Here is a 17,530-nt window from a genome sequence, read left to right as displayed (position 1 = left end):
CATAACCTCTAATGGATGTACAAATAAGAAGTGTGTGGAATTATAAGCTTTCCAAAACTTACCCCAACAAGAGATCCCAGAGGGATCTTGGCGCCCACCATTGAATGATCTTTATAGGTTCCATGTCAGATTGATCTTTTCTCTACTTTTCCCTTCCTCTAAGTCTTACTAATCTGTGTAAATTCAGAAACAGCCCTCTATAGCTAGTACTTTTCAAACCAGGGGAACCTATTATATATAGAATTTAAGATTTAGCGATAATGGCTGTCTGTCGGCCATGTTGTTTTCGAATTGGTCCCAATATGCATAACTAGGCACTGAGGGAAACCTACATATGAAATTTGAGGAAGATTCCTTCAGTACTTTCTGAGAAATAGCGATAACAAACTTCAATTGTCAATATCCAAGATGGCTGCCTGTTGTCCATGTTGTTTTCCGATTGGTCTCAAAATGCAATATGCATAACTAGGCACCAAGAAAACCTACATATGAAATTTGAGAAAGATCCCTTCAGTGCTTTCTGAGAAATAGCGATAACAAACTTCAATTGTCAAAATCCAAGATGGCTGCCTGTCGACCATGTTGTTTTCCGATTGGTCTCAAATGCAATATGCATAACTAGGCAGCAAGGGGAACCTACATATGAAATTTGAGAAAGATCCCTTCAGTACTTTCTCAGAAATAGCGATAACAAACTTCAATTGTCAAAATCCAAGATGGCTGCCTATCAGCCATGTTGTTTTCCGATTGGTCTCAAAATGCAATATGCATAACTAGGCACCAAGGGGAACCTACATGTGAAATTTGAGAAAGATCCCTTCAGTACTTTCTCAGAAATAGCGATAACAAACTTCAATTATCAAAATCCAAGATGGCTGCCTGTTGGCCATGTTGTTTTCCGATTGGTCTCAAAATACAATATGCATAACAAGGCACCAAGGGGAACCTACATATGACATTTGGGAAAGATCCCTTCATTACTTTCTGAGAAATAGCGATAACAAACTTCAATTGTCAAAATCCAAGATGGCTGCCTGTCGGCCATGTTGCTTACCGATTGGTCTCAAAATGCAATATGCATAACTAGGCACCAAGGGGAACCTACATATGAAATTTGAGAAAGATCCCTTCATAACTTTCTCAGAAATAGCGATAACGAACTTCAATTGTCAAAATCCAAGATGGCTGCCTGTCGGCCATGTTGTTTTCCGATTGGTCTCAAAATGCAATATGCATAACTAGGCACCAAGGGGAACCTACATATGAAATTTGAGAAAGATCCCTTCAGTACTTTCTGAGGATTAGCGATAACAAACTTCAATTGTCAAAATCCAAGATGGCTGCCTGGCGGCCATGTTGTTTTCCGATTGGTCTCAAAATGCAACATGCATAACTAGGCACCAAGGGGAACCTACATATGAAATTTGAGAAAGATCCCTTCAGTACTTTCTCAGAAATAGCGATAACAAACTTCAATTGTCAAAATCCAAGATGGCTGCCTGTCGGCCATGTTGCTTACCGATTGGTCTCAAAATGCAATATGCATAACTAGGCACCAAGGGGAACCTACATATGAAATTTGAGAAAGATCCCTTCTGTACTTTCTCAGAAATAGCGATAACGAACTTCAATTGTCAAAATCCAAGATGGCTGCCTGTCGGCCATGTTGTTTTCCGATTGGTCTCAAAATGCAATATGCATAACTAGGCACCAAGGGGAACCTACATATGAAATTTGAGAAAGATCCCTTCAGTACTTTCTGAGGATTAGCGATAACAAGAATTGTTTACGGACGGACGGAGGGACGGACGGAGGGACGGACGGACGACGGACCACGGACGCAGGGCGATTTGAATAGCCCACCATCTGATGATGGTGGGCTAAAAATCTTTGAAGAGGGTTTTTGTGCCACAAAAATTAAGTCCACTAAATGGTAAAATGCCAAAAAAATCACAATTTTTTTTGCATGATTTTGCCATAACATCACTCCTGGACATCTAATGAATGCATATAACCAAATTAGAACGGTGTGAGAGCATAATTTTGGACTTACCCCAAAAACTTTAAAGTGGATTTTGGTGTTAAAAAAGTTTAAAGTGGATTTTGGTGTTAAAAAAGTTAAGTTCACAAAATTTTAAAATGCGAAAAAAAATCACAAATTTTTTCTGCATGATTTTGCCATAACATTACTCCTAGACCTCTAACAAATGTATAAACCAAATTAAAAGGGTGTGAGGTGTATACTTTTGGACTTAGAAGCTTTCCAAAAACTGATCCCAAAAATTTTAAAGTAGGGTGGGACGCCGACGCCGATGCCAACACCGACGCCAGGGTGACAGCCTTAGTTCACGGTTACTCGTAACCAGTGAGCTAAAAAGTATTTACAAGGATATTTTCCTATATGTTAAATCAAATTTGGAAGAAAAGAAAGCTGATTTTTTTTAAAATAAACTAAAAGTGTCTAGATCTCTTTGAAATGAAGAATCAAATCACATCAATAAAAGTAAAGTAAGGAACCATTTATGAAATTAATTAATTAAATGCATCTATCCTCTTTCTCAGTAAAAAGGTGGGTATGTTCCATGTTCAAGTGCACTTATCAAAGTTGCAGAGATAAGGATTACTAATTCCCATCAAGAGGAATATCGCTGAAAGCTTGGAACTACAGTGATGTTTCCCTACAGGAAGCGAGTACCTTTGACATTATCATTTAGTGACATTTACTTCAGTGTCATTTAGCGAAAAAAACTTTATTGGAAATTCTTGCAATTTTGCTCGTGAGAAAATATAATTCAATATAAATATCTTAACTTTTACAGACCCAAGTCATGAAAAATTCCCTTAACAGTCAACTGTCTCTCATTTTTTTTTATGATATTGTGCATGCTATTCTGATACTTAATTAGAATGGATCTTTTTTTAAAGTTTGAAGTCAGTCCCTGTCTAACATGAATTAATTCATAGCTGTATATCTTACACAGATAAACATTAACCCTCACCCCTATAGCTACATGTGTAGTAGGGGACCAATAAGATTTGCATCAGATATATGCCTGTCGAAAGGCATATATTGTCATATACTATCTTGTATTAAATCAGAATTGCATCACCTTAAAAGTGGCTATCTGGCATGCTATAAATCTCACATTTCACTACAAAGACAACATCTAATTTTCTGACAGTTTGATGAAAACTACTTAAGATTTCAATTTCAGAAACTGACAGAACATTTTCTAGAAAATATAACTTTATACCAATTACTCTGGAAATTGATTGAAAAATGTAGGAGGAAATCTCCATAAAAAAATCAAATAAATAAAGAAAGGGCAAAACCTTTGGCAAAAATTGTTGATTCAAATTTTTTTTCTCGGGGAAACACAGCAACATATCATGATTATAGCGACCACCAGGAACACAGATCTTCGACATTAAAAAGGAATACCGACAAACACAAAGGGGATATAACTCTTGCAAAAACAGTTGAATTTGAAATTTCACACAATTTCATATCAGGATCATAATGTATTCTAAGTTTTAAAGAAACTGGTTGGAAAATGCAGGAGATGACTGGACAAAAATCAAATACTGAAACAAACAAAGACAATCTCTTTTCATAAATAATTTAATCAAAAATTTTTTCCCCAGCAAACACAACTTTATATCATGATTATAAAGCAAGCCAAAATTTAAAGAAATCAGTTGAAAAATGAATATTGAAATGAAGCAAGCCAAAATTTAAAGAAATCAGTTGTAAAATGAATATTGAAATAAACAAAGCTGTTGCAAAAACAGTCAAATTGTAACTCTTTTCTGGGAGACACAGCTACCTATCATGATCAGATCGTCGAAAAATGTAGGAGTAGATCACTGCTAGACAAACGAAAATTTATGCCAGCTGGATGGACAGATAGATGAATGGACATCGTCACACCATAATACTCATGACTGATTTGACAGGCATATAAAAACAAAATCTAAATCCAAATGTGTTAGTGTTGGAGCTACAATTTCAGGGATATTGAAACACAAGCTGGTGATAAATTGTCCTTTGATATATCATGCTTTGAACGTCACATACATGTACATCGTAAAATGACATTAACTGTTTCACTTATTCTGTAAATGTTTTTAGTTAGCTGTAGTGTGGTTGTTTACCATCTTCCACAAAGCTTCCTTCTAGCCAAGTTTCTATAGATGTATTTAACTAGCATATTTCATGACACACCTGAAAAAATCTAATATTAAGGGTAGGTGCATGCAGGCAGCGCTAGATATGAAAACAATAGTAGTTTTAGCCTGAATAGGTCATTTTCACAGCTAATTAAGTCTACAAAACTCATTCAATTGTTTGCAGCCACATTCAAAATCAGTAAGTTGGAATTTATGAATGAGCAAGAAAAAATTTGAAAGCACAAAATTATTATCCTTGATATTAAAATGTTTTTGACCTTGAAAGATAATCCTGTCCAGGATACATTTTAGTTGTTTTTTTCTCTCTTTTATGAAAATTCTGGTTAGAAGGCAGAAAGCAATTTAACTGCTGTATGGGTACACATGTAACAATTCATAATACTTCGACAGTCAGTCAGTTGGAGTGTTAGTCTTGGCCAAATATGTATTTAATTTTGTAGTAAATAAAGTTTATCATTATGAATAAAATGTGTTTCTTAGCAGTTATGAAAGCCTACAGCTGTTTAATTAACATGGAAATCATACAAACTTTGACATCTTCATTGATCCTGTCTCCAGAAGACTGTCATCATCATCAAAGTCTTCCAAAACATCTAAGTTACTGTAATAAATCAATATTTAAACATATAAGTACCAGCAAATGGCATTAAAGTAATTGTGGTCATGATCATAACAAAGGAAACCATATTATGAGTGTTAGTATGTGTTCCTTAAGTCTCTTTGAAAAACAGCTAACATTTTATACATGATGTAAATCTCTAAAAGAAATTGTACATCTGATCTTTAGAGCATTACTAAAATTACTCTCAAAGCTGTCTATAGTCACTAAGGAATTTCTTAACTACTTATCACATATGAACAACACGATTACAGACCATCTTATTTAAATGTTTGGGAAATACATTCAAAATTACTATAAATAACTCTTTGATTTTTTAACTACAGCCCCTTTAGCCTTGGATCCATAAAGAGAGTATACCTCCTTTCCTGTACATTCGACTCCATTCCCAAATAATTGCCCGATATGTTTTCCCCCAATCATTTTGGGATCTAGCTAGCTACCTCTTGAGAATACCATGCATTTGAGTCAAAACTTTCCTTAAATGACGTTTAGCTTTCTGGTTACATAGAAGATTAAAAGCAAATTTACTTGAAAAAAGCACTCAATCAACCTAAATATTCATTCTTTGACCTTCTCTATTGGCCCTCTCTTTTTTGGTTATTCTTTTTTTTTTGCAAAATTGAGCCCCATTTTTAGTTTTGAGCCCCATTTTTAGTTCTTCAGTGGTAGAATCAAATGAAAAAATGTTCTGATGAAATCTTTGTAGCTATAATGTTCAGCCTATCAACCCATTCACTGGTGATACTTGAGAAACAAAAAATCCTAATGACAAAATATTATCACGTTTTTTTCTGTTCCTAATGGAGGTAATGATTAAGACTGTTACTACGGTACCTGATAGTCCTCTTGCGTGACTTTTCAGAACTTCCCTGCCGCGGCAGCAGCCCTGTGTATTCCATCATGGCGTCACACATCGTACGCCATGTACAGTCAGCTTCACCAGTCACTGCCGCTAGTCAGTCACCTTGGACAAACTGTAAAATATGATGTGAATACTCTATTGATAATGCTAATTATATGATTGCACAAATTAAGGACATTATAAATTAGCACCTTTCAACACAAATTGATAGTTAGATACAGTAGAGCCAAAATGAATTAAAATGCATCATACAGCTGTGTTACCTTCTAGGACACATCAGTTATGGTGATGAGCCTTAAAGTGATAACAGGGCCTAAAGTGTTAATAGAGCCTAAAGTGTTAACAGGGCCTTACAGTGCTAACATGCAAACCGTTGAAGGTTCAGGCTGTGTATTACCTGGCACCACCCGACGACTCGGTGACCCATTTGTCGAACATCGTTGTGCAATACAAAAGACCGTGGGCGGGACCACGATACCAATTACCGCAGCTCATTATGATACACCTGCGAATCAGCGCTCTCAAATCGACGGGAGTGACTGAATGGTCCGGCCTTCTTGAAATGTATCCGGCCAATCAAATTACTCGGAGGCAGAGCATTCATTACCCATCCTCTCATTAAATGAATGTTTTTGAAAACCCTAGTATCGCAGGGACTTGACATGTTACCTTGACAGAAGATCATTAAATGTTAAAATTATTCCATTTACATGTAATCCACTTCATATTCCTATGTATTGAACACGTTTCCGTGATAATAATAATATATAAATCCTACCCTAGATGTTTTACACTGTGTGACGGAGCTGACTGTTATACAATTTTGTAACTTGTATCGCTGCTTCTTTGATGAACCGAGGTCCTGTCAAATGCATTCGGTGTTTTCTCATAATTTGGCATGCTAACCAGTGCCTTTTCACTTGAAGTCAGGTTTGTCTCCGGTTGTGTGCAATAATGGAGAAGAATAAGTTGGGGCGACTTTATCATCCTGGAAAACCAGCAAATGAAAGTTTACGGCTTACGGTTTTGGACCTTTTTTTTCTGATGGATTATCCTACGGTAAAATTAGTAGGAAGTGCCGTTTAACCAAAGAAGGCTGTAGGAAAATTGTAAAAAATTCTACTTCCGTGAAAACACCAAGAAATCATGATGTACAGAAAAAACTTACCGACAACGTTCTCCATTTTATTTAATATCAAACATATATATACCGCCAAGTATATATGCTAGAGAGATCAGGACTAAACTACTCAATGAACACGTGTGTACTGACGATACTGTTCCGTCAGTAAATTTAATAAATAAGGCTATCCGGGACGATTTAGGAATGTCACGTAAACGAATTCAGTGTACAGTGGACCCGCGATAATCCGGACGCCGATAGTCCGGAAAACTCACAGTCCGGACGGAATAGCACGGGAACGGATTTCCGTAACGTTATTTGTACTCACCAGTCCGGAAATTCGGATTCCGATTCCGGAAGCCCATTTTGGGAACGGAACGTACTTTTTAATAGTAAATTTCCCGCAATAATCCGGACAATTTTTTCACCACGAGGAGAGAAAAATGTCGGGACAAGTCACCCGTGTCGACAGCTGTACAGAGTATCACTTGACACAGTGCGTAGTCATAGCGACCGCTGCCAGGTCATAGCCCCGGGTGTTTACCTGGACTGAGACCACAATTAAGTACTTCTGGGTTCAGGCCCCACGAATGAAGTCCCCTCAAAAATGTATGTATTTCAGGAAAACCAATCAAATGCCTCTTTGAACTTGATTTCTGTTGATGAATTTAATGTGGATTTATAGCAGAGATGTCAATCTAGGTTTTGTGATGTAAAATAATAATATTGATCATTTATTATGTGCTCCAGGACCCTGTGTGATGAGTCCTGATTTGACCTCTACCCCTGACCCGGATGTATATAATCCACGTTGGTGACACATTTTGACAGCTATCTCCAGAAAATGCCGAACATGCTGGGTTGAAACTTTTATATTTTGCTTCTCAGATGTTGGTCTTGGCCAGGTGAGATGGAAAGTTGCATATGAGATGTTGGGAATTTATTATGAATTTTAATGTTACAATGAAACATATAGCGAAGCTAATTGTGGTCTCGGTCCTAATATCTGTGTTACAATGTAGCTCTGTTTTTATAGCAAGAATTCATGCTCTAACATACAGTACGTGATACGATAATTAATCAATCTCAAATTTATGATCGGTGATTAACATCATTAACACTTGTATTGGGTAAACACGGATATCGGCTTGTAGGCCTAACACCGTTACGGGAAACGACGACTCATTGAAAGATGCATGTTATTAATTACATACTGTACACATTTACGTATTAAGCAGTGATCACAAGAACTGGGTTGATTACACACAAATTAGTTAATAGTCGTCTGATACCTCTGATCTACTTAATTAAGCGTCACATTGTTAAGTGAATACGGGTTTAATAATTATCGGACAGCTTGGGTAGTTCTCGCTGGTGTCGCGTACTTTTAAATAGGTAACTAGGGGTTTCTGGTACAGCAAAGTGAGTTACAATTCACCACATTAATTAATTATTTAAGATTTTTAACTTACGTAAAAATCATAAAAAACATGGACTGATGGTAAGTTGTACAGACCGCGGGTCTTTCATTTCAGGTTTCTGATTTACGTAAAAAACGTACATTGTACATAGCGGGCCTTTCATTTTAGGGTTTTAACTTACGGTAAAAAAAAAACGCAAAAACATGGACTGTTGGTAAGTTGTAAAATCCGGGTCTTTTATTTAAGGTACATGTATTTAACGTTTGTAATTTCTACTAGTTTGTGAACATCCGGGACGTGACACATGTGTGTTGTTTGTAGGTCACATATTCCCGCTATAAATAAAACAACTTTCACTTTACATGTTCTTTTAAAAACATAGTTTATTTTCTAGTTTCTACAAAATAAAACAAAACAAGAATCATATCAGAAACATAAGTATATTTATTGTTAAAAAGACTGACAATTAGACGTGTTTATGAAACGTCCCGGATTGTGTATAATCAAGGGAGATAACTCTTACACGACAATTTTTTTTGACCTGGTAGACGAAATTCGGCAGTCCGGAAAACTCGTTATCCGGACGGTTTGGGCTGGGAACGAAGGTGTTCGGATTATCGAGGGTCCACTGTACTCCAGCGGAATCGCTTACAGATAATGTTATTCAGAAAACTGACCAATTCATTGCCGCGGCAATGCACTACCGACCGGAGCAGCTTCATTTTTTCGACGAATCTTCCGTTATTTAAACTGCACGAAACAGGAATTACGGACATAGTTTTGTAGGTACACCAGCCGTCGAGGTTCAGAGATATGCAAGCAATAGTACGTTGACAGTTAACTTGTGTTGTGGGTTTTTTTGGGGTGGACTTCTTTGATATTATTCAGGGGCCGTCAAATGCCCTAGAAATGATCAACTTTTTTGACCAACTTTTACAACAACGGAATGAATTTAGAAATCCGATTATTGCTAGGGATGACTGTATTATTCTTGATAAATGCGGCTTTCATCATCACAGGGTCGGAGAACAATTACTACGTAATCTTCTTGGTCAACATGGCGTGGAATTGTTATTTCAGCCCCCGTACAGTCCGGAACTGAACGCTGCCGAGTACATTTTTCACCTCATGAGAAACGGCCTACGGGAAAATGCTACGTTAACATATAACTTTACTGAACTCACAACGACATTGGCAATTACTGCCATTCCCAATCATGCCTGCGAAAAACTATTTGAAAAAATGTGGATATGTATAGTGACTACTGTTTACATTTCTAATTTAGTACTATATATATATCATAGACACAGTGGAATTTAAAAGAGAAGTCTAATAAAATCCTGTATATAATTGAACATTGTATCAATCTCATGTTGTCTGTTATTTCTGTCGCACGTGGCTTGTCAATCCGAGAGCGCTGATTCGCTCGTGTGTTATAATGAGCTGCGGTAATTGGTATCGTGGTCCCGCCCCCTGTCTTTTGTATTGCACAACGATGTTCGACAAATGGGTCACCGAGTTGTCGGGTGGTGCCAGGTGATACACGGCCCGAACCGTCAACGGTTTGCATGTTAGCACTGTGTTAACAGAGCCTTAAGTGTTAGTTAACAGGGTCTAAAGCGTTAACTTACAGGAGGTGACTATAAGGAAACTAGAAAAGGTTGAAAGAAATTTTCATATCATTACGCAGAGGTACAATAGCCCACTTATTCAATACATAATACTTAAATAAAACTAAATCAAAGTAAGGGAAGTACTGAAGGAGGCATTAGACAGATTTTTAGAAATAGAAAACAATGACATGTTAAAGGTGAAATTTAAAATAAAGCAATAATAGATGGTTACATGATTGTTGATATACATTCAAGAATGAGTGCTTATTTTTAGATTTAGAACTAGAATCATCAAAGTTATGTATACCCACTATCAAACAGTGGAACTTCATAAAACTGTCTCCATGATAGGTGCCCAAAACCCTCCCGATATTGGTCTGGTTCCCACTCTGCTCCAACCATTTGTTATATGATCAAAGTAGTAGCTGAGCCGATATTTGTAGCATGGGAAATAAAGTTGCTTCAACTTTACAAAATAAAGACTAGTTTATTACTAAACTGGTCAATAATTTTGCTTTGTTGCTCTGATAATATATTGTGATTTTTCCATCCCCTTTCTCTCCCTTTTTTGTCTATTTATCTTTCTATTTATGTATGTCAATACTGGCTGTATGTCTGTGTCTCTGTTTAGTCTGTCTGTGTCTTTCGGTCTAAGTAGGTTGGTGTTAGTCTATGTATCTGTTTGTCTGTATATGTCTGTCAGTCTTTCTGTATATGTCTGTGTCTCTGTTTAGTCTGTCTGTGTCTTTTTGTCTAAGTAGGTTGGTGTTGTTAGTCTATGTATCTGTCTGTCTGTGTGTATGTCTGTCAGTCTTTCTGTATATGTCTGTGTCTCTGTTTAGTCTGTCTGTATCTTTCTGTCTAAGTAGGTTGGTGTTGGTTTATGTATCTGTCTGTCTGTGTGTATGTCTGTCTGTTTGTCTGTACATGGATGAATAGCAGGATAATAGAAACAGAATGTGTGTTTAATATGCATTTTCTTATATATGTATGTATACAATAATATATACAACATGTGTAGTATGTGTGCACTTGTATGGGTATATTTGAGTTGTAGTAGGTGCGGTATGTGGATATGTTTTCATGTAAGTGCTGTGTGTACATGCCAATGGATGGATATCAAAATAGTACATGTATGTGTAGTAAAGCATGTGTGCTCATTGTCATATGCAATAGTTAGTATATGACTATATGTAGTACGTATGAACATGTATATGTGTATAGTATTGTGTGCATGTATGTATATGTACTAGAACATTCATGTGTGTGGGAAGGTGTTTGCGTGGGGTGTGTCATTCTCATTCATCAGAGTTACTTCCCTTTGTTTCATATGTCACTCGGTCAGTACGGTGGTATAGCGTAGCTTGCGTAGCTTAGCAGACTCTGGGGGGCGAGAATGGGTGTGTATGTGTGTGTGTAAGCTTGTGCGTAGTAAATTATAATAGAAATACACATCAGTGCTGAAAGGTGTGAATGACCATAAAATGTAGATGTCTTGTGTTTGTTGATAATTTATGTTTAATTGAATAAAATATAAATTACAAAAAAAAAAAAAAAAAAGACTAGTTTATTGGTGTATAACATACATTTGTTTCTAAACAAGCAATGAATGATGTTCTGTCCAACTGGAAATGAAGCACTTAAATATGTATATTATTAGGGTATTTGTTTAAGCTTAGAATACTAGAAAACCAAAGGTTTCATTTAAATTTACTCGAGTCAAGCTGGTTTTTTATTCCTACATGATATCAACATTACTAACTGTTTGATGGTCATTTTGGTTTCCAATCAGCCCAAAAAAAGTGTTAAATACCTAACTAGGCACCATGTGTAAAAAAGAGGAATAATGCAGGCAAATTTCAACACACAAAATCTTAGATGGCACCTATCGGCCAACCTGGTGATCAATCAGTGCCCTCCAAACAAGGACGTTTCACACCTAGTTTGGATGTAGTCCACCTAAGGGCTAAGAAGGAGTAGGGTTTTAAAGCAAAATTTCACCCAAGTTCCCCTTATAAGGCCCTGCCCCTCTGTCCCTATTGGTTGGACCAGCCTCATTTATATACAAGTGATCCCATCAGTGATCTCTTTCAGTCAAATGAAAGACTGATCTTTTCTCTTCTTTTCCCTTCTTTCACTCTTCCTTAAAAACATTCAATAGCTTTACATAACACTAAAAAGCAGGAGTAACCTGCAATTTTCATAATTCAAGATGGCCATACTCTTTGTCATCCATTTCCTTCAATCAGACTTGCATGCACAACTAGGGACCAAGGGCAACCTCTATATTCGATGTTGAGAAAGACCTGTAATAGCTATTTAGTACCTAAATTTGAGAACTAACAGTAAGAATCTTCAATTGCCGAAATACAAGATGGCCACCTGTCAGCCATGTTTTCTCTGATCGGTCCCAAAATGCAATATAAATAAATAGGGACCAAGGGAAACCTACATAAGAAATTTGAAAAAAATCCCTTCAGTACTTTTTGGGATCTAGCTGTAAAAAACTTCAATTGTCAAAATCCAAGATGGCTGAATGTTTGCCATGTTGTTTTCAGATTGGTACCAAAATGCGATATGCATAACAAGGGACCAAGGATGACAATTGAAATTTGAGAAAGATCCCTTTAGTCCTTTCTGAGAATCAAAGAGCCAAAGGCCCTGAGAAACGTCAGGGTCTGAGGGCATAAAATAAGAAATTTAAAATTGGATTTTATAGTTAGACAGCTACATTTGTATCAGATGAAATGTCTTAATCTGGTTATTCCTATTCTATATATATATTTAAGAAAACATATAACATATTTATCTGCTGAAAACTTTCCAATAGTTGAGTATAGTTCTTTCCCTGACCTATTTCTTTAATGTTTGTGGAAGATTATTGATATACTTCTGAATCAGTAAAGCTGCTTGTAAACTTTGAAAAAAATCACCTGAAGGACAAATCGGTCTATTAAAAGGTTTTTTTTTATTTATAAATTATATTATAAGATGTTAATTAGGCCTAACAAACATCTATTTTATGACCTCTAGAAACTTCGAAAATGCAAATATTTTACCTCCAATAGCAAACTGCGGTCGTGCTGTCCGACGAGACATTAGGCCTACAGTTTTGACAAACAAGACCCCAGTACATATCATTCGATTCTTTTCAAATAAACAAATAATAATCTTATTTAATTAAAATCCTCAGGAAAAACGGCAATGTAGTTTGTTACAACTTGCCTTCAATTCCTGTTGATATTTCTTGCGTTTTCTAGCGACATACAAATAAATGTGAAAATGCGAACGGTCGCATTAGACATAACCGCCATTTTGGCCGATAAGTGATGATCACGTGATCAGTCACGTGACAGCTGAAGTGTTTGGCTGCAAACCTATTTATAGAATTGCAAACATTTGACTACGTAAACACGGTTGGTTTTAGGCTTATATGAAATGTTCCTACATATGAACTCAGGATGAACATATGTATCTAAGACATGTGGATAGTTTCTCTGTGGACGCATGTAAATTTCCAAGACGATCAAACTGATTTTTTTTTCTCTCGCTTTCAAGGCAGGATTGAGACAAAACTACGTAATCCTACGCCAACAAAATTGCATATATAGATGAGGAAAATGTTTATATTTATTTTCTAAAATAGTCTAGAACACCAAACACTCATATTTACATTTTAAACAAGGCATCGCAAACGATACAAATCCCCTCGCGTGCTAACACATGAACTCTGACGCAAAATGGGGGGTTGGGTTATTGCAGGACATTGAAATAACATCAGTTGTCATTTGCACTGAACTGCAATAGATATGGATGGGCTTATTATCAGGCATGGACTCATTGCCAGATAAATATGACACGTTCAAGGTATTCCCATGCTGGACCCATATATGAAGTTTGGTCAGAACCCGTTTAAAAATGAAGTCGCAAGAGCGGTGACGCGTTCGAGGTATTGCCATGCTGGACCAATATATGAAGTTTGGTCAGGATCCATTCAAAAATGAAGTCGCAACAACGCTGACAAAGATTTTCTATAAATAGTAACGGTGACCTTGACCTTAACCTTGGCGCCCTGAAACACGAACTTGTTTGAGGTATTGCCATGCTTGACCCATATATGAAGTTTGGTCAGGATCCGTTCAAAAATGAAGTCGCATTACAGTGCTGACAAAGATTTTCTATAAATAGTAAGGGTGACATTGGCCTTGACCTTGGCGCCCTAAAACACGAACTCGTTCGAGGTATTCCCATGCTGGACCCATATATGAAGTATGGTCAGGATCCGTTCAGAAATGAAGTCGCAAGAGTGCTGACAAAGATTTTCTATAAATAGTAACGGTGACCTTAACCTTGACCTTGGCACCCTGAAACACGATCTCATTCGAGGTATTCCCATGCTGGACCCATATATGAAGTTTGGTCAGGATCCGTTCAGAAATGAAGTTGCAAGAGTGCTGACAAAGATTTTATATAAATAGCAACGGTGACCTTGACCTTGACCTTGGCACCCTGAAACAAAATAGGAACTATATCAGGCTGCGGATGTATATCGTTTGTATTACAGAAAAGAGAAGTTGTTAGCCGGAAACAAAAGTGTGACTAACAAAATTTACCCACCACGGCTATAACGGCAGGTGCCAAAGGCATCCTGACGTTAAAAATGATAACAAACTTTGATTGTTTAAATCCAAGATGACCACCTGCCGGCCACGTCGTTTTCCGATCACTCCCAAATTGCAATTTGGATAACTAGGAAGAGAAAGATCTCTTAAACACATTTTTGAGAAATAGCGATAATAAGAATTTTTTACAGAGGGACAGATGGACTACAGACCACAGAGCATGGATGCAGGGCAATTTAAATAGTATACTATCTGATAATGGTGGGCTAAAAATATGATTACCCTTCCCAAATTAATTTTCACACAAAATTTGGTAGTAATCTGCTGTGTGAGTAAGGATGAGTAGCATTCTGAAAGTAAAAGTTTAACGGCGCACTGCAGACGACAAAAGACTGAGCATGACGGCTATAGGTCATCCTGACCCTTCAGGTCAGATGACCTAAAAATCTATTTATCCATGTTTTTCAAGATGGTAGAAGCCATCTTGGAATTCCGACCAACCTGAGAAATAACAACACTTGATCTGAGGACAATCTCAGGATCATTTCAAGCAATTGTGAGCTGAAGTTCAATAAGTGAAAGTTTATGCATGCATACATGCCACACTTTCAGGAGACCAATAAGGGAGATTGATGATTATTTTAAGGGAGTTTTGCCTGAAATAAGGGAGATTTGTGCGCGACATGAATATCAACATTTTTACTCAATTTTAAAGCAACCAACTAATTTTAAAAGTGATAAAGAATATTTATATTTATTTTGGATATTAATCATATTGTATATGCAAACAACAAAAAGTTGTATAAGGTAAAAAATGCAATAAGTATATGATCAGATTCTGATGATGTGAAATTATTTTTAGATTTTTTTATGTAACACAGAAAGTTTCACAGCTTTAATGCATATTACATAACAGCATTTAAAAAGAGTATATTATAATTTCATGTAGCTAAAGATTAAGACAAGCAAGTTAATCATTTATCAGTTTAGATTTTCTTAAAATTAGAAAGCTTGATCCACTCTGAGGGAACACATCAGTTGTAAAAATCACCATAAATGTCCTGTGGGATCCCTTATGTTGGACCATTTAGATATAAAAATATTCCAAGTGTGCAAGTGTATGTTCATATTAGGAGACTGCAGTAAATCTTATCACGATCATTCTAGATTTTGTATATTATCTCTGTCATGGCCAGTACAGTCATTGTAAACATCATAATTGACCACTACGACCAACAGATGTGCTAATTTTGATAGTTTTCTGAAAGAAAATATCGGATTTCATCATGCTGTCACTGATCCACGATACACATAAATATGAAAAACGTGTGATTTTGCGTCTGACCAGGCTCTGTATCAATTACCATCATCAAAGTATGGTCCTAAAAGAAAACAAACAATAATTCAAGTCTGTTAGCAAAGAGGGTTAATGTTGTTTGTAAGCGACTTGCCTTTATTTCATGGAGATAGATATTCTAGCGCAAACATTAGCCGTGTCCAACAGGCGCCATTTTGATTGAGTGATCACTGTGATCGCTAAATTTAGCCAAATCTCATTAAATCTCGCGAGAATCTACTGAATTGTAAACAAAAATGGCGTCGGCAAAAATACCGGAGGGAATTACAAAATACGGGAATTTGGGCTTTCCTCCTGGGAGGAAATAAATGACTTGAAAATAAGGGAGATTTTGTCTCACGCCGGGAGGTATGGCATGTATGTGCATGGTGGACAAATGACCTAAAGAAGTTCCTCTAGTACTTTCTTACAGACAGCACTAAGAAAAACTTTTTAAGGATGTACTACAGACCCATGGATAAAAGTGTCAGAATCTCAAAATAATGAAATACCTGTTTTGCAAAAAAAAAAAAATAACATTAATATATATGGGAGAACATATTTCCGAATAATGAATTCAATATTAAAGTCAATTTAAACTGCACACCTTCCTGAGTAACCACAGAATGATGTGGGAACCTAATGATATAAACTTAGTATTTATCATATCACGATAGGTGTTCAAACTATAATGTTAAATGTCAACCCTACTAGATACAATAGCTATGACCGTTGATAGGTGGATCAGTTCAAGTGTAAGTAAATATGTACACACACCCATAATCTCAGAGACAGCAACTCCTCTATTTTCAAAGGAACTAAACAGTATTTTGTAGGACAGAAGCACGAAACAATTGGAATGACCGTAATATAAGAATGTGTTATGCTTAAAAAATCCTATTATAACGTCAATCTGAGTACTTGCAGTGGAAGAAAGTAATCCTCTTATTCTTGACTGTAACCAAGGCAAACTGGGAAATCAATGCACACAGTAATACAGCACCATAAGCCCATCACTGATTAACTGTATTGTAATGTAACAAATACAGTTGGCTTCATCAAGAGGCAATTTATTACATTTTTATCAGTGAACGATCAGAAATTATCAATTTGATAAAAAGTAATATCGTCACTGCTTATATTGATCGATGTAACATTTCATGATTGAATAAGCAGCAGGACGCTTTTGAATTATTATTGGAGATGCAAATGAAGGTAAAATGAGTATATATTTTGCTACATCTTTCCATCATTACTTGCATTTTTTAATTAAATACATATTTGACGTAACTTTTGTTAGCAAAACATCACAGGCAAGAACAAAAACAAACTTAATTCAATTCTAGCCCAACCACTGTTGCGATGTCAACCTCGTAATTAAGCTACTGATTCCCATGGTATTTTGACACATTTTTTCCCTCTCTTTGTATAAAAATGAAAACAAATAGAAAACTAAACTGTTTCCTGTTTTATATCAGATGTACATCTCACTCATATGACAGAGATTGACATATAGTTTATCATACTCATGACACGCAGAATATTTTTATTGATGCATTCAATGCATAGCTATATAAGTTCCACAGTCACTGATTTCATATGGAAGATATGTTTACTAGTAAGCTTGGCCTGTAATGTCAGAGCTGGAGATAAAGTTTACCCCTCAAGGCAGAATTAAAGAACTCAGTCCCCAATAGGCTGTTGTATTGGTGTGTATTATAGTCAAGACATAAACGCTCG

The 17,530-nt window shown here is 36.4% G+C and overlaps 1 protein-coding gene across 1 annotated transcript in view; it reads right to left on the bottom strand.

Moving 5' to 3' along the window:
• The window catches only part of LOC117335705 (protein cycle-like), a 120,073-nt gene that overhangs the window by 37,842 nt on the left and 64,701 nt on the right, over positions 1-17,530 (bottom strand). Inside the window, exons 3-4 of the mRNA XM_033895874.1 lie at positions 5,648-5,787; positions 4,721-4,792 (exon numbers count right to left, since the gene is read on the bottom strand). Coding sequence (XP_033751765.1) covers positions 4,721-4,792; positions 5,648-5,727 — 152 coding nt within the window. The 5' untranslated portion in view covers positions 5,728-5,787. The remainder of the gene's footprint in view (positions 1-4,720; positions 4,793-5,647; positions 5,788-17,530) is intronic.

This window comes from Pecten maximus, chromosome 10 (genome assembly GCF_902652985.1).
Source record: "Pecten maximus chromosome 10, xPecMax1.1, whole genome shotgun sequence".
Taxonomy (NCBI): Eukaryota; Metazoa; Mollusca; class Bivalvia; order Pectinida; family Pectinidae; genus Pecten; species Pecten maximus.
This window is presented reverse-complemented; position numbering and strand designations above follow the sequence as displayed.